The 27,257-nt window shown below is 42.2% G+C and overlaps 1 protein-coding gene across 1 annotated transcript in view; it reads right to left on the bottom strand.

Moving 5' to 3' along the window:
• Nucleotides 1-27,257, bottom strand: part of SMCHD1 (structural maintenance of chromosomes flexible hinge domain containing 1) — a 3,546,415-nt gene that overhangs the window by 3,137,955 nt on the left and 381,203 nt on the right. Inside the window, exon 6 of the mRNA XM_044065561.1 lies at nt 1,475-1,589. Coding sequence (XP_043921496.1) covers nt 1,475-1,589 — 115 coding nt within the window. The remainder of the gene's footprint in view (nt 1-1,474; nt 1,590-27,257) is intronic.

The raw sequence follows: 27,257 nt of genomic DNA, 5'->3' as shown, positions 1-27,257 counted from the left end.
GCTGGAATGGATTCTTCAGCATCAGAATCTTCAAAATTGGAGAAGGGAGCCTCAGGCTGGTCAGTTATGTCTGATTCATCAGCAGAATCATCAGAAGACACTGGCTCAGGGGGCTCTGCCCTAGGTCTCTTCTCTGGGGGCTGAGAGGCCCTGTCTGGGTGAGATTGAGATCCTCTAATTAAAGAAATTAAATCTTCTGCCAAAGAAAGCATTTGAGAACTAGAAGAGGGCCTGGATGAGGGGGGTTTAACAGGCACTGATTTAGTAGTCTTGGCTGCTTTAGCCCTGGCGAAGGCCTTAATGGACATGGCTGCTGGAGGCCTAGCAGCACCACGTGCTGGGGTAGAGACATCCAAGGGGATGGTGTCTGATAAGTCAACCACCGTAGTGGGTAACATTTCTGAGGTCGATTCAAGAATTGTAGCAGGGGCCTCAGTTGTAAGAATAGGTTCAGCTGTACTTTGAGCAGTTTTCTCGGTTTCGGCCGAAACCGAGACACTCGCGGTTTGCTTTGCCGTGGTTTCGCCCGAAACCGCGGACCGCGAGTGTCGGTCTTTATCTTTGCGTTTTTTGGAAGATTGGGTAGTCGGAGGATCCGACGGCATAATGTACGCAAAATCAGTACCGAAAAACTGTTCTGCAAACTCCGACCGACGCCTAAGCGCTCGTCGGTTGAAAGAGGCACAGGCCGAACAGGCTGCTACGCCGTGGGCTGGGCCTAAACAAGGCAGACAGTAAGAGTGGAAATCTTTATGAGGTATTTGTTTCCCACAGGTTAAACAATTGTTAACTTTTTCTGACATCGGCTGAGGCAAGAAAGAGTCCCCAACGGGGTACTTAGCTTTAGAAGTCTTCGAAGTAGTATTCGGTAGAAGTAATCTCTGGATCCGACCGACCGGCACTTGCGAACAGCTTCTGCTTCGGGCGCCACGCGGCAAGAAAGACTGGGGAAAATGGCGTCGGCTGATGCTTTTATACCCGAAGACCAACAGAGATGACGTCGGGTGGAGTGCGACATCAGCCGAAGCCGGACCCGGACTTTGGAATCCGGCCAACTGCAGGGCTGCCTGACGACAGGACAACCCACTTGTTATGACTGCAGATGCATCCATGAAGGACATCTCGCAATCATACATAAATGATGTGCACATTCCACAAAGAAAGCACCCAAGCTGAAAACTGAACTGGAAAAGCTGATAGTGTTAAGGTATCGATACTAATCATTATGCCAGCTGAACTTATTGCAAAAAAAAAAAAAAGTAATATGCAAATGCCACCCTGAGTCATCCTGTTTATAAATCTACTGTGCATAAGCTAACACACTAAGCAAGCATTCCAAAATTATATTACTTGAAAACAAATCACATTTTCTGTGGTACTGAATCGGGTGATATTTCCACTTTCAAACATACATTGTGAAAGTAAATTGGATAAGAAAACAACTACAGTTGCCCTTATTCTGTTTTTTACTTACTCTGACACACTGCCCAATGAAGAAAACAGCTTGTTTACCACCAACTCCAAAATATGAGATATCACTGTTTAGGCTGCGAGGCACAGCTGGGGGGCGCACATATCCTGAATGATCACTGAAAAAGAATAATCATTCATAATTATGACAGAATATTTCATGGATAAAGTAGTCAACATTAATTCTTCTCTGCATTCATTCAGTAATATAACAGCCTGCTTATAACTTATTACATTTTGATAATCACATGGATGTGACGAGCTTTTATCCAAGTCAAACCATCAAGGTGGTATAACTCAGCGGCACTCCATACCATAAAATCAAGTTTTTATCATCTTAATTCCATTTCCCATATAAAAATAACCCTACATGTGGTCACAAATTACTTCAGTCACCATTTGTGTTTTCAACAGTAAATCTGTTTTCCCCTTCTTGATACTCACATTCATCAGTAAGCCCATTTACAAGTCCATGCACAATACTGATATTGTCAAAAAGACAATGAAAACTTGATCATAAAGTTATGCAGTGCATTAGGGACAGCAAAATCTCAGTAAAAGCCCAGCAATACAGCAAAAACATGAGCATGAAACTATTACTTGTTACTTTGTTTACTTTTATTAATTTGTTATCCAGACCAGGCCACTGGGCTGGTCAACAGACTTTTTCAGCTATGATCCAAGTCAAAGACAGTCAAAAAATAGCTACAACACTCAAAATAAAGTTGCAGTACCATGCTGTTATACTGTTTAGTTACATAAAAAAATTCACAGAAATACTTTTACTTTAAAAAAATACTGACAGACATGAAACAGTGCAAGGCAGGCATATTTACAAGTCGGTGTACACACACACACACACACACACGCTTGCATATAATGTATGAGTGTGTATGTGTATAAATGTGTCTGTTGTATGGCGAAGGAAGAGATAGTCCACGTCAAATGAAATACCATTGTGTGTTTTGCCTGTACAGGATGTAGTACACACAATACAGCTAATCAGCATTTGTTATATATATTACTTCCATTAATTACATATTTACATGTCAGTGTAAAACTGTGCTTGACATTTGTGATACGTTTGCATTAGTAGCTGTAAAACAGAAACTGGGTGTGTTGTACTGCATATATTTTAAGGTAAGATAGTTATAGCAGAGATCCATGCTCCAACCTTGTGAATGGCCCGCTCCATATACTTGCATTAAAAGTTTCTTCTGAAGCAATGAAAATAGTAATGGCAGCACCAGTAGAAGCTGTACACCGTGCAAATAAAATGCACTGTTAATTTACTGTCCCCTCTGAAAAACAGCAACCCAAGAGTCACTTTACTCCACTTGACTTTATCCCAACTGAAATAAAAACATAATGGCAGCATTATGGCTAATATTCCATAATAAAAAGGCACTTGATTTTACTAGTTGGCCAGTGAATGCTGACTCTGAACTTCAACAAGTGAAAGACACTACAAATGTTGAGTCATTAGTACTCAGACTGCAGAATGAATTTCAAAGGTAGAGGATGTTTCATGTTATTTTCAGCAGACTCTTAGCATCAAGGTAGCAGTACAACTTTAATGTTTTCTTTTATTACTCTTCAGACAGCCAGAAGTTTAATATGGCACTTGAAATAGACAGTACCAGTACATGTATGAAAGCAATGTAAATGTAATAGAACTAAACTAAACTGCTAACAATCATACAGTAAACTGTCAGTTAACCGGAACTCAAGCAACCAGAACTCTCAAGCAACCAGAAAATCAAAGAAATACAGTACAATTTTCATGTGTTGCACTTTCTATTTCCCCTTCCCGCAGAAACACACCTTACGTTTTTAGAGTTTTAAAAAGAAAGATAGGAATACATTTCCTCTCTCCCCAACCTAAGAACAAGTCAAACCAAACAAATAGTACAGGATACAGTATTAGTCAGGCCTGTTTTTAATAGTAACTTTCAAGCAACCAGAAACTATAGTTATCCAGCATCTACCAATCCTCATGGGTGCCAGTTCACCAAGAGTTTACTGTATTGATGTACAGTACTTGCTTTCTATAACTAAATAGATGCACTTTGCATCTATCTGCAAGTCAGGGGCAGTCCGTTATGGATCTGTGAGATACTCAAGGTATAGGCACAAAACCAAGCCGCCCTTTTGTCCCTAGAGGCCACTTATTAGTTAACAATGGGTTATACTGGCTAGGCTCGCAAGGGCTCTTAAGCAGTTAGCCTAGTAATCTGCTATGAACTTAAACACATTACATTTTTTTTTTTTTTTTTTTTGCAACCCCAGGAACTTGCAGATCGTTCCACTAGTGGCAACCAATTATCCCATTTACTCTGAAGGTATGGGGCCCAGGCATTTCCAAAGTAGGCAAGAGCCCTACAGCCCATTTGCTCCTGCCACGGGAAACCCCATTGATTCTCTATTTCCCTGCAAGCTGGGCAGTAGAGAACAGGGCAGCTTGCCGTTCCTGGGAAGTGGCCTACTCTCTCCTCCTGGGAGCACCCTTCCTCACTGGTTCCTTCCAGCTCTGTCACTACTGCCTCCTGAGGGGGGGGGGGTTGCCTCTGTACTCAATGTTCCCCTTGGCTTCCAGTAGGAGAAGCACTGTGGCAGTGCAGGCTAGAACTCTAAAAGTTAGCACCTAGTATGCCACCATCTCCCCAGAATGGGTAAGCAAGTAGTGACTGACCATTTCCATTCCCTCAGCTAGCTCCTACAGGTAAATGCACACACAGCCAGGAAATGGAACAGCTTGTTGTAAGTTCACCAAGGCAGATTCAGTAAATCCAGGTAGGCACCAAACGAATTCAAATAATTCCTTTATTCAGAACCACAGAATAATAACACACAAGCGCTTTCGCTCAGAGAAATTCTGAGCTTTATCAAGTGACACCATGCTGTTGAATCAGGTGTCTTATATACCTTGAAAATCCTAGGTTAATTAGAAAGCACTACCAATTAACATTTTAAAGAGACTGTGCACTATTCCACATGCTTAAAAATTCCTTTAAAACAAAATATATAAAAAAATATAATAGATTGCTTAAAATAATGCATTAATGCATCTGTCACTACTAAAATGCTGATAGCTTAAAATAAACAAAACATTGTGCACTGTTACCATAGTGTTTAACTTTGTAATAAAATTTGCTTTGTGCAAAAGTTGCACTTCTTTTGAAAATTGGGATGAGATGGAGTGACTTGGCGTACCAACTGTTGTTCGTAAGTATAATATAAGGCTAATGCCTAGTATGGGTATGACAATATTTTCCTTTTCTTGGTCTTGTTGACAACCCTGCTGGAAAAGAACACTATATCTTAACCAAGTTAAACTATGCTGTACAATAGGTCTTTCCTTAACATAGACTTTGTATAGTGTAGCATTAAGTGAAAATCATGCCCATGTGTATGAGTACTTGCCATAAGTAATTGTGTGGGGAATGTCAAACTAAAGTCTTGCCCTTCTTAGTTTCAATAGCGGCTTGATACTGATCAAGCCGTTAAGCCCAGGGGGTCTCCCAGCATCTAACTTTAATTGCCAGAGGAGTTCTCGATATTCTAAAGTTGATTCCCAATCACCCCCCCTGGCATCAGGCTTAACTTGCTCCAGTACCATAAATTTCAGTTTTATGTTTGGACAGGTCAGGGAGTGCTTATAAAAAGCGTTGGTTTCCTTCTTTTTGTTTATATCATAAAAACCCAGCAAGAAAGGGAACATTTAAATGTGGGGCATGTAGCCAATGCCATGCCATCTTGGAAGAAAAAAGTATCACCATTCCATCCAGAAGGTTTAAAATCTACCCCACAGGCCATTTCACATGTGGTAGCAAGGGGGTGGTCTATTTAGGCTTCTGCACCACATGCAGCAGTTTCTACGTAGGCAAAACGGAAAGGGAATTCCGCAAGCGGATATACGAGCATTTTTATGATATAAACAAAAAGAAGGAAACCAACGCTTTTTATAAGCACTCCCTGACCTGTCCAAACATAAAACTGAAATTTATGGTACTGGAGCAAGTTAAGCCTGATGCCAGGGGGGGTGATTGGGAATCAACTTTAGAATATCGAGAACTCCTCTGGCAATTAAAGTTAGATGCTGGGAGACCCTATTTAACGGCTTGATCAGTATCCGCTATTGAAACTAAGAAGGGCAAGACTTTAGTTTGACATTCCCACACAATTACTTATGGCAAGTACTCATACACATGGGCATGATTTTCACTTAATGCTACACTATACAAAGTCTATGTTAAGGAAAGACCTATTGTACAGCATAGTTTAACTTGGTTAAGATATAGTGTTCTTTTTCCAGCAGGGTTGTCAACAAGACCAAGAAAAGGAAAATATTGTCATACCCATACTAGGCATTAGCCTTATATTATACTTACACGAACAACAGTTGGTACGTCAAGTCACTCCATCTCATCCCAATTTTCAAAAGAAGTGCAACTTTTGCACAAAGCAAATTTTATTACAAAGTTAAACACTATGGTAACAGTGCACAATGTTTTGTTTATTTTAAGCTATCAGCATTTTTAGTAGTGACAGATGCATTAATGCATTATTTTAAGCAATCTATTATATTTTTATATATTTTGTTTTAAAGGAATTTTAAGCATGTGGAATAGTGCACAGTCTCTTTAAAATGTTAATTGGTAGTGCTTTCTAATTAACCTAGGATTTTCAAGGTATATAAGACACCTGATTCAACAGCATGGTGTCACTTGATAAAGCTCAGAATTTCTCTGAGCAAGCTGTGTTATTATTCTGTGGTTCTGAATAAAGGAATTATTTGAATCTGGTGCCTACCTGGATTTACTGAATCTGCCTTGGTGAACTTACAACAAGCTGTTCCATTTCCTGGCTGTGTGTGCATTTACTTCCTGGTTTGGTTCTCTGCTGTTTGTTTGACTTCTTAGCTCCTACAGGTGCCAGAGCTGCTCATCTGTGACATACACATACATGCATACAAACAGTTCAAGCATGGGCATAAATGCCTGCCAATATACCAAAACAGTTGTTCCCATAATAAGTGTCCAAGCTGTTCTTAAAAATATCTGAAATAGAGTTTGCTTTAATGTAATATAGTAGCCTATTCCATGCATCAGCTGCTCTCTCAGAGAATGAATCAGTGCACTTCTCATTTCTGTAGAATCGTCTACACAGGTTGCCTGATAATTCTCTAGTACTTTTTGATAATCCCAAACATTCCCTGAGGTAGCTGCCTCAAAATGTCCTGTATACCCGAATAAGGTCTCCTCTTAAATATCTATATGAGACACTGTACAAGCCCAGATATTTTAGTCTTTCATAATATCTTAAATTTTCACATCCATGGATGCCCTTGGTACAGTTCCACTGTCCCCCTCCAGTTTACTTATGCTTGTTTTCTTATAAGGTTTCCATATTGTTACTCCATACTCAAGTTTGGGTTTAATGTAACAAACAATTACATCATTTCTGATTTCCTAAACCTTAGCAATCTTTTTATATAACCTATGACTATCACTAGCCAAATGGTTGATAATGATTAAAAAAATTAAAAGCTGTATCTACCCATATACCAAGGTCCTTAAATGAATCTACAGTTTCAATCAGTGTGTGGTGTATTAAATATTCACTTTTCAATTTACATCTTCCAAATCTCAGTTTCGGGTATGTCCGACTGGGCCAGGCCAGAGGCCTGTTTTCAGCAGAGACCCGGGGAGAAAAGCTCCACAATAATATATAACAAACAAAAGCATAGTAACAGCAAAACATTAGTACAACATAATTATTTTACAGTATTAAGAAACAGTGCAAAGCAAGGTCTGTTGACTAGAGGAGACCCTGGGAGAAAGCTCCACAATACTGCAACACAACCAAATAGCAGTAAACAGAGTATTATTCTCCTGTGCCCATTACTAATTCTGTCTCCTCCCTGTTCTCTGTTTGGATCCAGTCTGCATAGTTATTTTTCAATAACATCTAATTTGATTTCAATATCTGAAGTTACCTGGATGTCATTAGGACAATTTATCAACCCCTTTTGTGGAGCCAAACTGCTTTGCATAAGATTTTGTAAATATATCTATAATCTGTTGGGTCTGCAAATACATTTTAGAGTCTACACAGTTTATTGGCTTGTATGGCTTAACTCCTTTCACATCTTACAGATTTATAAAATGGTTTCCTATTATACCCAATATCTTTATATAATTTTTTTTCCCTGATCTTTCACACTGTGTTCAACTTTGAAAACTGGAATAAACAAACTGTAGTTCAATCTCTTTTCTATTTCTTCTATTTTTGTCTCTCAACTTAATCAAGTATCACATTCTTATGGAAATATATCCTCCTGACATTGGGTGCCTAGATCCTGATGTTAAACACAGTTTTGATTTTTTGCATTCAAACAATGTCTCTCAAAACTTTCCATATTCCTTCCGCAGTTTTTCCACTGAACACATCACTCCAGTTAGTTTTACACAGTGACTGTTTTGCTTCCATATTATCTGTTATTAATCTTCTGTGCTTTGAATTAGACTTCAGTTTGGCTGACTTACCTAGCAACAAATTAATCTTTATAACACCATGGTTGGTGTAACAGAGCAAGATGCAGAGGACAGGAAGAAATGAAAACAGTTGATCTGCTGTGGCGACCCCTAACGGCTGCAGCCGAAAGAAGAAGAAGAAGAACCACCCCATGATCACTGCACATCACTGGTGGTAAAACTACACATTAAGTGACTATAATTTCTTTAGGAACACAAACAATGTCAAGTATGTTCCGTTCCCTGGTAAGATTTTTTTAAAACCTGAAGCGGTTGTTGTTCCTGAACATACGTAAATAATTTCCTTACTAATTTTGTGGAATCTACATCATTCCAGTCAGTTTCTGGTAAATTTAACTCTCCAGCAAATATCATTCTTCCCTCTTGTGTTTTATGCAAGAAATGTATGAATTCCTCTAGGTCATTAGTACTTCGCTTTAGTGGTCTACACATTCCAACAATTGTTATACGTTCCAGGGATGTTTTATTGTTACAATTACACAATCTATAGTATTAGCGTTCTCATTAAACATGTAATAATCACATGTTTCATAACAAACTTTAATCCCTATCTTAACACCTACACCTGATTTTTTGTTACATCTCTAAGCTTTACACACAGTCAATGCCTTATCCATCTATGCCACGGAATTTTTTTTTTTAAAGCAAAAGTATAAAATAAAGATGAATCAGGTTAGCCTAGGATGAGTTCGCTCTCTCCAAATCACACATAAGACAACAAACATCCAATAACAACTGTGTAGGTATGGGGTGTGGCATATAGGTGTTGTGAAAGAATGCACTGGACCTCTGACACTGATTTGTTACTATTCTCCGTAAGGTATTCATTCAGAGTGAGTTTCTAAAAAAACACTGCGCAATATATGATATGTAAATTTACTGTAACTATACACAAGGTTTAAAGCTATATACCAAATACATTACATCTTCCTTTTTACAATTACAAAAGCTGCATACCCGTACAGTTTTGTGGGACAATAATCAATAGCTGTTCTGTCTGTACATTTTTGTCGACAGATCAACTGGATGCAAGTATCACTGCAAGATAGCTTAACAGCAAGAATGGAAAATATGCCCTTTCCTCCTTGCTGTTGTACAATCTTTGCAGTTGGTATATATAACCAGCAGGAGGTGTGGGGACTGCACTGATGTCGCCCTCTGCAAAAAAAAAAATATTACTTTAGAGTTTTATGTAACTGTTTTTATTTGTGTGTTGATCATTTTTTCTTTTTTCAAGTTGGACCAACTTTTTTCACTGTGATGATCGTACCCTTCTACCACCTCAGTGATGCTAAATTACATACAGAACAGTTACAATGGATATAAAACGTGTACACACCCCTGTTAAAATGCCAGGTTTTTGTGATATAGAAAATGAGACCACAATAAATCATTTCAAAACTGTTCCCACCATTAATGTCACCTATAACCTGTACAATTCAATTGAAAACAAATCTGTTAGGGGAACAAAATACAAAAAATAAATAACGTACAATAAGCTGGTTGCATAAGTGTGCACACCTTTAAACTGAATACTTTGTTGAGGAACCTTTTGATTTAATTACAGCATTCAGTCTTCTTGGGTACACACCTGCCATTAATTAGAGACTCTGATTAACCCCAAATAAAGTTCAGCTGTCCTAGTAGGATCTTCCTGACATTTACGCAGTTGCCTGCTACAACAAAAGCCATGGTTCGCAGACAGCTTGCAAAGCATCAAAGGGATCTCATTGCTGAAAGGTATCAGTCAGGAGAAGGGTACAAAAACATTGCCACAGCACTGAATATACCATGGAACACAGTTAAGACAATCATCAAATAGTGGAGAAAATATGGGACAACAGGGACGTTGAAAAGAACTGGACATCCCTCCATAATTAATGAAAAGACTTGACGAAAACTGGTCAGGAAGGCTGCCAAGAGACCTACAGCAACACTGAAGGAGCTGCAGGAATTTCTGGCAAGTACTGGTTATGTACATGTGACAACAATCTCCTGTGTTCTCCATATGCCTGGCCTATGGGGTAGGGTTGCAAGACGGAAGCCTTTCCTTACACAGAAAAACATCCAGGCCCAGCTAAAATTTGCAAAACAATACATCAAGTCTCCCAAAAGCATGTGGGAAAATGTGTTATGGTCTGATGAGACCAAGGTTGAACTTTTAGGCCACAATTCCAAAAGGTACGCTTGGCGCAAAAACAACACTTCGCATCACCAAAAGAACACCATCCCCACAGTGAAGCCTGGTGGTGGCAGAATCATGCTTTGGGGTTGCTTTTCTTTAGCTGGAACTGGGGCTTTAGTCAAGGTGGAGGGAATTATTAACAGTTCCAAATACCAGTCACTTTGGCCCCAAACCTTCAGGCGTCTGGAACAAAGCTGAAGATGAATTTCACCTTTCACCCCAAGCATACATCCAAATCAACAAAACAATGGCTTCATCAGAAGAAAATTTAAGTTTTGGAATGGCCCAGCCAGAGCCCAGACCTAAATCAAACAGAAAATCTGTGGGGTAACCTGAAGAGAGCTGTGCACAAGAGATGTCCTCACAATCGGACAGATTTGGAGCGCTTTTGCAAGGAGGAGTGGGCAAATATTGCCAAGTCAAGATGCGCCCTGCTGATAAGACTCCTTCCCAAGAAGCCTGAATGCTGTAATTAAATCAAAAGGTGCTTCAACAAAGTATCAGTTTAAGGGTGTGCACACTTATGCAACCAGCTTATTGTACGTTTTTTATTTTTTTTATATTTTTTTCCCCTAACAGATTTGTTTTTTAATTGAATTGTACAGGTTATAGGTGACATTAAAGGTGGGAAAAGTTTTGAAATGATTTATTCTGGTCTCATTTTTTACACCATAAAAACCTGGCATTTTAACAGAGGTGTGTACACTTTTTATATCTGCTGTATGTACTTACTGTAATGCTTGATCCTTTCACTCCTATTGGTCCAAAATAACTAATAGATTTTTCAGGCCAATTGTAAGATCTGAGCCAGCAAACTAGTGTTCCAATCTTGAAATACTCTTAACTTTTCCCTCCCACAATGCACCTTCCTCTCCAGCTAGATTACCTCAGATCAAGACTGCTGCCTATAAACTGACATAAAAAAGAGAACCATCTTCAACTTCCTCAATAGGAAATGATAGATGGCAGGAGGGTTGATTTGATGTAACTTTACAGCAAGTACACAAGTTTTAGTTCTTCTTTCGGCTTTTCCAGGTTAGGGGTCGCCACAGCGGAACTCCGGTCCGCTAATGATTGGCAGTAGATTTTTTATGGGTGCCAATGTGCCAGCTCGACTCTCAACCTTCAATGAAGGCATGCCCATTTATCCTATTCATTTCATCAATCTGATCAGAATGATGAATTAGAATACCTAACTACAGAAATACTTGGGTGTCATCATGACAAAAAACACTTAAGGACAGAGGCCCCAAAGAAAGCAACAGACCAAGATCAAATCCAATTTGTAATGCTTCAAAAAGTCAAGTATCACAGACCAAGTTGCCGCTGCACAAATGCCATCAATGGAAGAGTTCCTAAAAAAGGACTTTGAAGGAGACACTGAACGAGTACAATGGACTATGCTTATACTTGGTAACCGCTTATTACGGCTTGAGTATGCAAAGAGAAACGGTCAGAAAGCAACCGGAATAAAGTTGTTTTGGATACTTTTCTCTCCAGTCTATTAGAAGAGAAAGAAACAAAGAATTCTGTATCCTTCCTAAATGGCTTAGTACAGTGCAAAGAGAAATGCAATTGCCTGCAGAAATCCAGTGTGTGGAAAGTATACTCTCCTCTGTTACTATGACTAGTTACAAATACTGGTAGAGGAAATGCTTACTGAGGCTAGCTTCTGAGGCAACCTTGAGGAAAGATCAGTTCTAAGTGGAACTCTATGCTTATCAAAAGTTAGATATAGTCTTGAAGCAGAGAGGGCATAGAGTTCAGATACCCTTCTAGCAGGTGTCATGGCCACCAAAAAGGGTTTCCCAAGAGAGCAGTATGATCTCCACTGAAGCAACAAACTGAAAGAACGATTTTGTTAGAACTTCCAAAACAAAATTTAGATCCCAAGGAGGAATGGTTGTTTAATTTGGGGGGGGGGGGCAAAGCAGAAAATCCCCTCTTGAAAGGGCCTTTAATAATCTGTTGGATGCCAGGGGGTGAGCATCAATGCTCAGAAATAGCAGCCAATTGAATTTGGATTGTTGAAAAAATTATCAAACACATACAGGGAACACAGAGCACAGGGAAGTGAAGATTGAAATAAGTCAATTTCATGAGAATAAGCCCAGAGTGCAAAATGGTTTAATTTACTGTAATAAACCATTCATGTAAAATCCATCTGGAGAAAAAGAAAGGATCTGGATGACTCCCTCATGCAGTGCAGGATCCTTAACCATCACTGGAACTTGAGAGACCAAGAGGTTAATTTCAAATTGTGAAGAATGGGGTGAGGTCTCCCGAATGGATGAGATTGACAGGTCCACAAATAGATCAAGTCGTCAGGTAGACTCCTTGAGGTTAGGCATTAACAGACGGAACCAAATTTGTCTGAGTCAGTGTGAACAATAAGGATTACTACTGCTCAGTATAGTTTTGCCTTCTGTATAACCTTGGGTATGAGAGGTATAGAAGGAGAAACACAAGGATCTCAGAAGGCCAATGCTCACCCAGAGTGTCCCTTGCTGCCCATCTTGAGGGACTAAAGCAATGTTGGTACCTGCATTTCATAGAGGGCCAATTGTGAGCTAGAGCGTCCCTGGGTGCTTCCCCCGGTGGGGGGATCAGCGAGAAGAAATTGCTGCATTTCGCATTGAGGGGGCAGGCAAAAAGGTCGCAGCAAGGTTGACCCCATCTGCTGAAGATTCGCTCTGCCACCAGGCGATTCAGGGACCACTCATAGGGCATAAGAATCGCCCTGCTTAACTTGTCTGCTATCACATTGGTCTTCCCCGGGATGTGCGTTGCCACTAGAAACCATTGGGAAGTTATTGCCCAATGCAACACGCGCATGGCCTCCCTGCATAGTGGATAAGATCGGGTTCCTCCTTGCTTGTTGAGATACCACACTACTGACATGTTGTCCGAGTGTATCGCAATGGTCCCTAGAGGGAGGACTTCTTGAAGTGCCTGCAATGCAAGAAGCACTGCTCTCAACTCTAGGACGTTTATGTGCAAATGTATCTCGTGCCCCTGCCACGTGCCTTGGACCATCCTGCCGAAATAATGCCCCCCCCCCATCTGGGAGGCGTCCGTAGTCACTGTGGCCACAGGGACTGGTGGAACAAAGGCTTTCCCTATGTTCAAGTTGCTGGTGCACAGCCACCAGCGGAGGCCCTGCTTGCATTTGTCTGTCAATAGGATTGGATGAGATAGCGGAAGTCTTTGGAGAGACCATTGGATAAAGAGAAGCCATTGAAGAATTCTCATGTGTAATCTCGCTAACGGAACCAACATGATCGTAGCTGCCATGGTCCCTAGGAGTTGAAGAATCAGTCTTGCCTTCGCATGTCTCAGAGGCATCAGCGTGAGAATTTGTTGCAACGCTGTGATCCTTTCTTGTGGTAGGAACACTCGCATTCGAATGGTGTCCAGCTCTGCTCCTATAAAAGTGACACACTGTAAGGGCAACAAGGCAGATTTTTTCCAGTTTATCGTAATGCATAATTGGTGACACAGACTGATAGTAGCGTCCCTGGTCTGAATTAGTAGATGCCTGGTGGGGGCGGTGAGGAGCCAGTCGTCCAGGTATGGAAACACCTGGAATCCTTGACGTCTCAAGTGAGCTGTCACCACTGCCATACACTTGGTGAACATCCTGGGGGCTGTGGTGAGACCAAAGGGCAGGGCTCGAAACTGGAAATGTCTGGCTCGCAGCCGGAAGCGTAGCTGGCACCTGGATGCCCTGTCCATTTTGATATGGTAGTAAGCATCCTTCAGGTCGATGGAGCACATCCATACTTCCTTTACCAACAATAGGAGAATAGATTGTAGGGTGACCATACGGAATTTGTGTACGTAATGGTTGAGTTGGCTGAGATTTAGTATGGTTCTCAGGTCCCCTGTTCTTTTTGGCACCAAAAAAAATCTTGAGTAAGTCCCTAATCCGATCCTGGTCTGAGGGGACTGGTTGGATGACTCCTTTTTCTAGCAGCTGAGATACCTGAGGCTGCTTGATCCCTTTGACTGGGTGGAACATCTGGGAACCTTCTGATGGGAGGGGGTACTGAAGAGAATGGAATGGTGTAACCTCCGGAAATTATCCTTAATACCCATCGGTCCTGGGTGATGTTTTCCCAGGCTTCCAGATACAATCCACTTTGAAATAGTCTGCTTTGAAACAGCTTTCCCTTGTGAACCCAAAGCAAAAGAAACAAATAACTGTTGAGTCTGTCTGAACTCCTTAGTTCTGCTCAAATAATAAAGTAACTGCCTGTGTATATCCAAAGAATGCAAGATTTTTTCCCCCTTATTTTGGGGATCAGCATAAAAGGTAGGCAAATGGATAGACTGGTTCAAGGCCACATTAGAAATCACTTTTGGCATGAAAGTAGGGTTAGTACGCAAAGAAACTCTATCCTTATGGAATATTAGAAAGGGTTCAACTGCCATGAGAGCCTGCAATTCAGATACCCTTCTGGCAGAAGTAATGGCCAACAAAAAGGCAGTCTTCCAAGACAAAAACTTCAATTCATACGTAGCTGCAGGTTCAAAAGGAGGCAAAGTAAGCTTCTCCAACACAAAATTGAGATCCCAGGAAGGAGTAGAAGCTCTACGTGGGGGTCTTATATTTTTTGCCCCTCTAAGAAATTGCTTAAACAAAGGGTGAGAAAATAAAGGAGGGTCACAATCATAGTGAGCAGAAATGGCTGCAGCATGAACCTTCACAGAGGAAAACGACAAACCCTTGTCCAGTAATTCAGTAAGGTACTGCAGTGTACAACTCAAATTAGGTACCGAGACATCAAAATCCTTTGTTGTGCTCCAAAGAAAAAATCTCTTCCATTTATCAGCATAAACTTTTCTAGTGCTAGGCCGCCTAGCTTCCAAAATGACATCCAAAACCTGCTGGGGAAGCTGAGAACCCACAGGCTCTAAAACAGAATACGCCAGGCCATTAGATGCAGGGACTGCACCCTGACTTTGAGCAAATGACTGCTTGACTGGGACAACAAATGAGGAAGCTGTGGTAAAGGCCAAGGAGGCTCCTGAATTAAACTCCTCAGCAGAGGATACCAGTGCTGACGTGGCCAATCTGGTGCTATTAAAATCATGCAAGGCTTGTCCCTCCTGACTTTCAAGAGTACCTTGGTAAGGAGAGGCAGAGGAGGAAAAGCATAGACGTGAAGGTTGTTCCAACTGAAAGATAGAGCGTCCACTTTCCAAGCTTTTGGGTGAAACATCCTTGTGCAAAATTTTGGTAGTTGGAAATTTAGAGTAGAAGCGAACAGATCTATGTCTGGAGTTCCCCAAGCCACTGTCAACTGTTGAAATACCTGAGGATCCAATTTCCACTCGTGGGGATCCACAATTTGTCTGCTCAATACATCTGCTAGGGAGTTCTGTGCTCCTGGCAGAAACCGTGCTTGAAGAGTGATGTGCAACCCCAGAGCAGTCTCCCACAATATCATAGCTTGTCTGCAAAGAGGGTAAGAATGGGTCCCCTGCTTGTTGATGTACCACATGACTGTAGTGTTGTCTGTTTGAATCAACACCTGTCCTGGTTGAAGTAGGCCCTTGAAAGCCATCAGGGCAAACTGGACTGCTAACATCTCCTTCATGTTGATATGCAAATGCTGTAATTTGGGAGGCCACGTGTCTTGAATCCATTTCCCATTGAAGTGTGCTCCCCAAGCCAGGTCTGAGGCATCCATCGTTAAGATCTGACTCGCCTCTGGTCGGGTCACAGAGAGTCCCTTGTTTAGGTGACATTCCTGTGCCCACCACAAGAATTCCTTCTGGATGCACGGTATTATCGGAATGACAGTGTCCAAATCGTGGCAGTGTTGAGTCCATACACTTTTGAGATACCATTGTAGCTTCCTCATATGCAGTTTGGCATTGGGAAGTACCAGAATGCAAGATGCCATGAACCCCAAGGCTTGAAGGACTGTCCTTGCAGTCAGCCTGGACTGTACTGATAATTGCTGGAAGTAGAGGTGAAGAGTTCTTTGTTTGTCCGGGGTCAGAAAAGCCATCTGAGAGGCTGTATTCAGTCTCACACCCAGAAAGCACATGTCCTGAGAGGGTACTAGTCTGGACTTTGTTTCGTTCACAGAATACCTTAGGCACCTTAAAACTGCCATCACATACTGTAGCTGTTGAAGTAACTTGTCTTTGTCTTGAGCAAGAATCAAGCAGTCGTCCAGATAAGGATAAATTTGTATTCCCCTCAGTCTTAAGTAAGCTATTACAGGAGCCAGAACCTTTGTGAACACCCTGGGCGCAGTAGATAAACCAAAGGGCAATGCAGAGAACTGATAATGAGAAGTACCAGCCCGAAAACGCAGGAATCTCCTGCAGCTGGGCCTGATAGGAATGTGAAGATAGGCTTCTTTGAGATCCAGAGTTACCATCCAGTGCTCTTTTCCTAACAGAGGCAGTAGTTGTTGTAATGTTAACATCTTGAACTTTGGAATGTCTAGGTATGTATTGAGAATGGACAAATCCAGAATTGGCCTCCAAGTGTTTCCTTTCTTTGGCACTAGGAATAGACGAGAATAAAACCCTAGGCCTTCTTCTGTCGAAGGTACCACCTGGATTGCCCCCATCTGTAAAAGCAAAGAAATTTGATCCTGAGCCTCCATCCTTTGCTGAGGAGGTACATCTGGCATGCCTTTGAAAGGGGGAAAAGTGTGAAAATAAAACTTGTAGCCTTGATTTATTATGTCCAACACCCATTTGTCCTGGGTGACCAAATGCCAATTTTGTTTGAAAAGTGCCAACTTTCCTCCTAGAGGAGCTGCCAGAAGAGAAGGGTCCGGCAGCTGAAGATACAGGTCATTGGGTCTGTTTACGAAAAAGGCTGACCCCTGCCCTCACCAGAAGATTGTGCAGGAGAACTCCAAGTCCTAGGTCTGAAAGAACCCTGAGCGTGAACCCTGCCCCTACCACGTCGAGACCTGCCCTTAGACTGAAAATCCGAAGAAGGGTAAGACCATCCTCTTGCAGACCAATTCCTGCAAAACTTAGGGGGCTGCACTTGCAAAAATTCCTTAACCGTCTGCATAGACTTAGCTTTGTCTTCCATCTTTTTCAAAACTGACTCCACAGGGGAACCAAAAAGAACTTCAGATTGAAGGGGAGCATCCAAAATCCGAGCTTTAACATGCTCTGACAAATTTTGATCCTTAAGCCAGGCATGTCTACGAATAACTGAACCAGTAGCAGCCACCCTGGAAGAAGCCTGAAGGGCATCGAAGCCACACTGCAAGGAATGTTTACCAACTTGATCTGAAGCATGAACCAAGTCCTGCAATTCCTTACACTCTATACCCTCAGCTAAAGCATCTACCTTAGCTTTCAATTGACCTAACAGAAAGTTCTGATACTTCAGCATATGGAATTGGCAATTTAAAGCCCTCATAGCTAACGTAGAAGAGGTGTACACTTTTTTACCCCACCTATCCAACGCTCTAGAAACTTTATCCAAAGGTACTGGATTCTTAACCACAGAAGCCCTGACACCCTTAGGCCCTTGAATAATAGTTTCCGTATCAGCTCTAGGGCTCTTGTACAAATATTTATGTGCCTCTGGAACTCTGTAATACCTGTCTGGCTTGACAGGGGCAGGGGGTAAAGAATCAGGATTAAGGGAAGCTTCAGAAAAAACATCCTGAACAACATCTAAAACAGGGGGAATAGCCAAAGGTCTATGCTGTGGCAAAAACAAAAATTCTCTAAGCCTCTTACGAGAATCTGAAAAATCCTGACCTTCCCACTTGAAATGCTCCCTCATGGAATGCAAGGTTTCAGAAAAGGAAAAATCCTCTGGAGGTGAAGCAGAAGGACAGGAATCCTCTGCATCCGAATCAGAATAGGGAGGAAAATCCTGAATATCTTCAGCTGAGGACTCAGAGTAATCTGAGGAATGCTCCATTCCCTCTAAATCTGCCTCCACCCTAAGCCTCTTCTCTGGAGGGGGCATAGAACCCCTGATCAAAGAAATCAAATCCTCTGCCATTTTCAACATATGTTTTTTAGGAACAGAACCTGAAGAACCAGAGCTGTGTCCCGTACCAGAAACACCCTGATAAACTGAGGCAAGAAAAGACAAAAATTTTCCCCAACGGGGTACTTAGCCCAACTTGGTCTTCGGTCTGAAACTCAAAAACTGAAAATTTCAGAACGCCGAACGGCACTTGCAAACGCTGCTTCTGCTTCGGACCACGCGGCAAGAAAGACTGAGAATATGGCGTCGGTCATGCGCTTAAGTACTACTACGTACTGACGTCAGCTCCGGGTGCTCATGACCGACGCCAGCCTAACCCTTTGGTATTCGGGCCGACCGAGGACAGCGGACTACCCACAGGTTATGACTGCAGCAATGTGAGACGAAGAACATCTCTGTGATTTCTTGAACCACATCTTTCCCCCTCAATGAGCCTTGGGGTAAGGCCTAGACGGAAGGGAAAAATGGACCCCTACAGCAGACAGGGTCTTTCTGTCCTTCTTGCTCAACCTGGTGAGGCTGTCTTTCACTTTGGTCCCAAACAAGGAGGAACCATCAAAAGGGGCATCAGTGAAGGAAGACTTGAAGGCCTCCGCAAAGTGACACAGGCGCAGCCAGGCTTGCCTTCTAAGGGCTACACCTGAGCTGGCCGCTCTACTCACTCCCTCGGCCGCATACGAAATGAGTCGCACGGACGGGTTTGAGATGGAGTTGAGGGTAGAAACCTGTGTGTTGACAGTCTGAGCCACCGGTTCAGGTATGTTACCTGCAAGAGTATCTCCTAACTCCTTAACAAGATCTCTCTGGAGCAGAGTGAAATGAGATAAGTAGTTCAGCGACCTCAGGGTGGAGGTGACTGAAGGCGAGGTACGCTTCCCATACCGGTCCATAGTCCTAGACTCCTTGTTAGGAGGATGGACCGAAGAGGAAGACTCTGCAACTTCCTTCTGGGTGGCTGCAGCCACCACCATGGCATCTGCTGGGACTCCCTTTGTCATAAATTCTTTTCTGTGGGGGGCGGAGAGGAATTTGTTGGGGCGCTGAGGTACTGGCTCCACGGAATCAGGGTTTTCCCACACCCTTCGATAGATAAGGTCAAGAAGTTCATCGAAGGGTGGAGACACCCAGGAGGTGGAAGGTTGAGCGTCAAAAGCCTTAAGGAATACAGACTCCTCCTCGGAAGGCGTCTTGGAAGGCCAGTCTCCTCTGTTTCAGTATCTCCAGGATATTGGAGAAGGAAACATCATCAGAGGAAGACTTGGGGGACCCTTCCGATTCCTCGAGGTCAGTATCGGAAGTGAGAGACTCGTCCTGGGAGTCTATGTGCTTCCTCTTGCACAATTTCTTTCTGGGAGGTTCCTCAGGCACAGGTTCTGAGGAACCTTTAGAAAATGGGGGACCTCTCGTGGGGGGTATCCGTAGGGCCTGGTGCTCTGCTGTCCAAGGATAGATGGGTGTCAGAAGCTTTCGCCGGAGTGGTGGGGGATGGAATGACCGACCCGAGTGACTTAGCTGACGACCTGGCCAGCGCGCTCCGCATGGCCTTGAAAGCGGCCTCCCCCTAAGAGTCAGAGGACCTACTGGCCTCCAGGTCCCCCTAGCCGATGCACCGAGTGAAAGACTTGGAACCGAAAGATGTCCCGATGCATCCCCTTTGGGCCCGACCGGGGAGACCCGAGTCTCGAACCCTGTGGATGGAACCGACGTGGTCGGAGCCGAGGTCGGCATCGATAAACCCAGAAGGGGTATTGGAGCCGGCGCGAGAACATCACTCGGAGCGGAACACATACTGCTCCGACAGCAAGGATGTGCTCGGAGGAGGAATCGATGAAACAACCATAGGAATCGGCTCCGGAGCCGACTGGGTCGAAGCCGAAAACAATTTAGCCAACACCGGCGACGGCAGGAGCCTCTGCACCACCCTATCCACATCCAAATCGGAAAGCCTTGAGGATTTGGAGGAGATAGACGGAGACTGAGACCTTTTATCTGGTGAACCATGCCTGACACTCGGCGACCGGCTCTGAATAGGTTCGAGAATGATCGGAGCGGATGCTGATTCACTCAATACAGAAACCTCCTGCGGCCCTGAAGATGGTGGAGCCAAGGAAGCAGTATTCAATATGGTAATTTTCTCCGGTGGCTCCGAAGATGCTGATAGAGCCGGAGAACTTTTCTTGGACTTGGAGGACTTAGATTTCGACTGGGAGCCGAATCTATAGCCTCCTAGAAAGATGGCTTAAGCAATTCCTTTAAAATCAATTGGTTTTTCCTCTCTTGGAGCACCCTAGGACTGAAGGCGTCACAAAAACTACACGACTCCTGTAAATGGATGGCTACAAGACAGTAAACACAGAGTGTCCATCCGTGATGGACATTTTATATCTGCACTTCGAACACTTTTTAAAGCCAGAAGGCTTATGTTCTTTCTGATCCTTAGACATATTCAAAGAATTAACTACTTCCAACAGGTGCAAGCACCCAATGAAACCAGAGTTAACGATTACCAAAAAAGGGCGGGAAGCCCACCAGTTAGTACCACAGAGAAGAGCGAAGCTCTAAACCAATAACAACAATAACGAGAACACAGAGAGAGAACCTCTAACTTAAACGGATCTCCAAAGAAAAACACAGTAACAAAAGACTACTCACTAAGGGAGGACTAGGTCCTCTAACTAAAATGGGCCTAGCCTGTGGGAACAGTTAGGGATACCACAAAAAACACTAATAAACACACGAACACAACTCCCGCAGCAAGAATAGCTATTAAAATAGCTTTTGAAGTATGAAGCAACCAAATTTCTGTAGAGAAATAAGTAAAAAAAGAGTACTTAGCCACAGTCAAGCGAGACCACGTCCGAGCTCTACAAGCGGCAAACGAGATCTGGGGATGCGAAGCAGTGTACTATGGGATACCCTCTTAGCCCAGCCAATCAGAGACTTTTAAGCTAGTAAATAGGCCGTGTTGGAGCCGATATTCGGCTCCAAACCCATGGGTAAGAATGTAGGCGAGATAGGACTATATAACATCGTTAGTTTCTGGGGGAAACCGCAGCCAATCTGATCCAAATACTTTGGATCCGAAGAAATTTCAAACAATATGAAGTGCTTGATTACACCAAACTTGTCGGATATGAGGAGAACTTAGCATCCAAAGGAGGTCCAAGGGCTAGTATCCGAATCCTGTTCATTGTTGGTTCATTTTTTTTTTAAACAACTTCTCTTTTTGAAGGGGTGTGTGCCCCTGATGGAACCACTGTAATCACTGCTGTTCTGGCCATCTGAAAACATAAGCATGACTCAACTTCTCTGAGTAACAAACTGACAGCACAAGTAACACAGGGAGAGAAGCCCCAAAACAAGGGCACCTCTCACAAATACAAGTCAGTGTCTGTGAGGCCTATACATAGAACTTGGCAATATTTACTGTTATTTCCAAGGACAAAAAAGACTCGGCTGAGATTTCTGAGCTGCAGCTAGACAGTCTAAAGTTGGTGCAACTTGGGCCTAGTCAATCTGGATCACAGAAAAAGTGGAAATGCATTTAGTAAAAACCTACACTGGGGGCAGAGATGAGACTAAATTAAAGTATCCAGTGCAGAAAATTCCTGGATTCTTTGGGAACTTTGACATTTATGTAGGTGTCTTGGAGACCCAGAACAGCACAACCATCAGCTTGCAGACAAGAAAGGACAGGCAGCAGGGTGACCCTCTGGAAAGAATGTTTGAGCATGGACTCACTTAAGCCATTTATTTATTTTACTTATTTATTAGCATTTGTTTACTGGGATAGTCCAACTAGGCATAAGGCCCCTTTTCAACAGAAGCCCAAAGAGAAAAGCTCCACACACAACACATACATTAAGATCACAAAAAAATTACAGTAAGAAAGAGTGCAAGTCTAATAAAAATAAAAAGTTGTTTTACCATAACTTGGTATCTGTGTTGTCTTCCTTCATTCATCCTCACAATAGGGACTCTGATCCAACCTCAGAGCCAGCTCGGCCACTTTCCACAGACTTGGATCACACTCTCAAGCTCCTCCTTCATACCCATAATACCATGCATCCACCAAACTGCCTTAAAGTTCTTCAAATCCAGTCATGCCATACTCAGACACAAAAGAAGGGCAGAAGAGGCTCAGGTACAAGACTTAACAGTCCTGAGCTCATCCAGGTTCCTCAAGAAGAAAGGTATGGGGATGGCTGGGTAGGAAAGCGAGGATGAATGAAGGAAGGCCAAAAAAACAAACTGAAGAAACAGATTAAAACACAAGTGGAAGGCCCAAGGAAATAAACTGCTGCAGGTAAAATCCAAAAGAACTTTAATCTATAAACTTTTTAAAATAAAAACTTGTTTAAAACTATGAGAGATAAGTGCTTTCTTTCAAAAAAATACATGAACTTCATCAGATTAACATTTGCTGGAAGTACACACACAATTTATAACTTCTGTGTTCAATCACATGACTGCCAAACCCCAAGGAAATCAGGTGCCATCTTAAAGAAGCCACCAAAGAAATTCACAATGTGTAGCAATGAGTCAATTCAATTGAGAAAAACTGCATACAAGGAAAAAAAAATCACACACTATATATATATATATATATATATATATATATATATATATATATACACACACATATATATATATGTACATATATATATATATATGTATATGTATATATATGTATACACACACACATATATATATATATATATATATATATATATATATACACACACACACACACACACACACACACATATATTATATATAAACAATAAGTATAAAATGCATTCCCTATAAAATCAGAAAAATGAAGACAAAAATATTAAAAATATGTAAAATATGAACCATGTATTTAGGGGTAATCTTTCCAGTGCTTCTAACTTGAGTATACATTCTATTGAAACATGTTCATTGAGTCCAGGCCAGTTATTGGCATTCAGACGCAACTGCCAATATAGTTCATGTTTTTCCAGTAATAAGGTCCATGGACCTTTCACTACTGTTGGAAGGCATTTGTTCCAAAATACAAAATTTGAATGTGTGGTGTGGGTAACATTTTATATGCTTGTAGAGGGTGTTATTCCTGTACAAATGTTCATATATTCTGTTCCGCAGTCTCCTCTCCGTTTTTCCTATGTAAAAACGGGCAGAACATACACAGTGCACAATATACCACCTTTGTTGTACAACAATTGAATCTGTTTCTTATAGCAACTACCTGATTGTTCAAAGCAATTTCATGGCACACCAGAATATTGTGGTAGCAGGGTTAACAACCACACTTTTTCATCCCCATAAATTCAGAATTTTACTTATGTTGGTGTTTGGACCAACTGTGTTTTACTATTGTTTTCAAATTCCTGCCCCTTTTGAACACCACTCGTGGACCCGGACCCACATAATCACGAATGGTATTCTCTTGTAGGAGAAAACACCAATTCTTTTCCAGAATAGATTTAACAGAGTGACCTTCAGTAGAATATATTGTAATAAAAGAATTCCTGAAGGTCTCTGTGTTTGTGGTCTCAGCCATGGGTAGCACCGATGTAATATCCCTACCATCTAGGACTTCCTGACTTCCGTTGTTTGTCATACAAGGTCCTCCCTGAACTGGCACAAAATGATGAGACTCACGTTTATTAATCAACTCTAGCATTAAGCTGTCTACAAATTTTGTAGGACAGCCACGTTTTAAAAACATGTTTTTCAGTAATATGCACTCATCCCAAAAGGCAGTATCTTCAGTAGTCAGGCTGCCCTCACAAACTGGTCCTTGACCACTGCCCTTTTCTGTGTTCTAGGGTGCAAACTGTCAAAATGGAGAAAACTGTTCAAATACGTGGGTTTCCTATAAATTTTGGAGGTGAATCTTCTGTTTGTGCTGTCCTTGGCCAACCATTTATCCAGGAATGCTATGTTCACTTCATTACTCTCATAGGTGAATGCAAGAAACTCTGTTGTTTGATTAATATATGCCAAAAAATGGGGAATGTCGTGAGCTTCACCATTCCACAGGGGCATTTCCTCGGTTTCGGTATCCAGAGGAAAATCTATAACTGGCGTCGAAGTGGTATCCGGAATCGGAGTCGTCGGTAATGCGGTGTCTTCGGTTCGGAGCGGTGGAATAACCGTCTCAGGGGGAACCGGAGCACTCGCTGTAGGTTTTGGCGTGGAGTCGGTGGTAGACGCGGGCCGAGGATGTCGGTCCCGGTCTTTTCGTTTCTTGGGAGTTTGCGATGTTGGAAGTTCCGACGGCATTGTATAAGCAAATTTTTCGCCGAAAAAATCTTCAGCGAACTCCGCCCGGCACCTGAGAGTGCGCTTATTGAAGCGAGCACAGGCTACACAGGCTGAGACGTCGTGGTCTGGGCCAAGGCAAGGAAGACAGTAAGAGTGGAAATCCTTATGAGGTATTTGTTTACCACAAGAAAGAAAATTGTTAACTTTTTCAGTAATTTCTGACACCGGCTGAGGCAAGAAAAGGTCCCCAACGGGGTACTTAGCTTTTTTGATGACTTCGGAATCGAAGAATACAGGAGCTGACCGACCGGCACTTGCGAACTGCTTCTGCTTCGGGCACCGCGCGGCAAGAAAGACTGGCTGATGCTTATGTACTCCAGCCGCCCTGACGTCGGACAGAAATGCGACATCAGCCGACGTCGGACCCAGACTTTGGAATCCGGCCGACCGAGGGCTGCCTGAGGCAGGACAACCCATATGTTATGACTGCAGTTGCATTCTTGAAGGACATCTCTGTTGTTTGATTAATATATGCCAAAAAATGGGGAATGTCGTGAGCTTCACCATTCCACAGGATGAAAATATCATCCAAAAAGCGTGTGTAGAATCTACATGATGCAAAAAAGGGAGTTAAATAAGAACTTCTCCCATTGTATCATAATGATGTTGGCAAAAAGACCTCCATACGCTGCACCCATGGCTACCCCTGCTTGCTGTATGAACAAATCACCTTGAAATTTACAATCTCCAATAAATTGACAAACAATAATTTGGTCTTGTGGGATATTCTTCTCCATCAAATGTTCATTCCTTCACATTCCTGAATGCATTCACACAGAAACCTCCTTACAGTGGTCAGATGCAAAAATGGACCTCATTTTCATATTAAAGTCACACACATTCATCGCAACCAATCTGCCCCCTTTGTCAGGTTGCATGGCCCTGACTTCTTTGTTACTTTATAAATCATTTAATCTCACTGTTTCTTCTCTAGAAAGACTGTATTTGAAAGGATGTTTTCTTAACTTGCCATCCAAACATGCCAAGTTGCGAATATCTAACTCACAGATGTTTTCCAAACAGTTAATCACAGGGTATATTGGGGGATTACAAGTGCTGGATATCCTTAATGGTTGCATGGCTGATTCTACATTTTGAAACATTACCATGAAATTAAATTTTCTCGAATATTCCTTAAGATCCACGAGTGTGTGCTTGCAACATCCATGTGCCTGTTAGGTACAAAAGTTAGACCTCAACCAAATAAATCCCCATGACAGGCACTGATGTTAACAGATGAAAAACTGCAGACAGTGAAATCACCAGTAGAATTCGTCATGGTGGTACATGGGGGTAGCATAAATGTAGTAACATCAGGGACTAGAGTTAATTCCACTTCCTGTAATTCCGGCACCCATTCTGTCTCCTGGTTCCTCCTCTCCAGTTTTGTTGGTTGTATTCGAGTTCTGCCTAGGAATATTCCTGTTGTTCCATTGATTGTTCTGGGTGGAATATCCATTCCTGATCCTTTCTGACCTCCAAGAACTGGAATGCTCCCATGTTCTAAAAAATAGTCCTCATTTTCCTCCTCCAACAAATCATCCATCACATCCTGTCTCGGGTCAGTTTGCTCATCACCCGATGCATGAATATTAGCATTGACCTTAAATTTGGTACCCTATGTTTGAGATCGTGGTGGGGGGGTATGCCTTTTCTTTGTAGTCATGTCTATCCCTCTCAAGCTTAACTTTGCAGGAAAGAACATTTTGGATCTGTTTATCAATACTCCTGAAAATGCGGATATGTTAATACTTAAATTATTCATATTGCAAATCATGTACAATTGAATTCAAGATTTCTAGACCCCCCTCTCATGAGTTCATCAATTAATTTGTTATATTTTACAATCATATCCATATACTCCATCCCATGTCTGTCAAACAAATTCAAGAGTTCATGATGTAACTCAGAGTTAGGAATGAGACCAGTTGGGAAGCGCTACATATGTAGGCCTTTTGGTACTACATGCTCCTTAATACATTCTTTGAAATATGCATTATCCAGCTGTAATTTCTTTACTTTCAATAATTTATAGTCAGTTCAGCCAGTTTTTCTTCAAAACTGACATTCTCCTCTACATGGGATTCTATGAACAACACTTCAGAACGTAACCATTCACCCAGTAAAGGGGGTAGAGACCAAACCCCATCCCCTATGGTTTGAATAACTGGAAGATTCATTAATAATGTTTGAAGGTTGTTCTTCTTTCTTCTTTTCCTGGTTAGGGGTCGCCACAGCGAAACTCCGGTCTGCTAATGACTGGCAGCAGATTTTTACGGTGCCGAGGTGCCAGCCCGACGCCCAACCTTCAACAAAGGCACGCCCATTCACGCATGTCTTTCGAGCACCACTCGACCGCGGGGAGGACATTTGTTTGAAGGTGATGTATTTAAATTCTTACCTCTATTTTGCAGTCCAGTATTATTATCCAAAGACACCAACAGGTCTGGAAGATGACAGCTCCACACAAATACTGCACGGCTCGAACAGGTAACAAAATATTTATTAGCCACAGCAAAAACAAGAAAACTACCAGTTAAGCGCTTTCATCTGATAAAACAGACCATCTTCCGGTAGTTTTCATGTTTTTGCTGTGGATAATAAATATTTTGTTACCTGTTCGAGCCGTGCAGTATTTGTGTGGAGCTATTATCTTCCAGACCCGTTGGTGTCTTTGGTTACTTTTACATTGTTGCCTTTACTTAGTCCAGCATTATTAGAAGCAGAAGAAAAACTACCA

The sequence above is a fragment of the Protopterus annectens genome, chromosome 3.part0 (genome assembly GCF_019279795.1).
Source record: "Protopterus annectens isolate FY-2018-M chromosome 3.part0, PAN1.0, whole genome shotgun sequence".
NCBI lineage: Eukaryota > Metazoa > Chordata > Ceratodontiformes > Protopteridae > Protopterus > Protopterus annectens.
The sequence above is the reverse complement of the archived record's forward strand: the minus strand, read 5'-3'. Positions and strand labels throughout refer to the sequence as shown.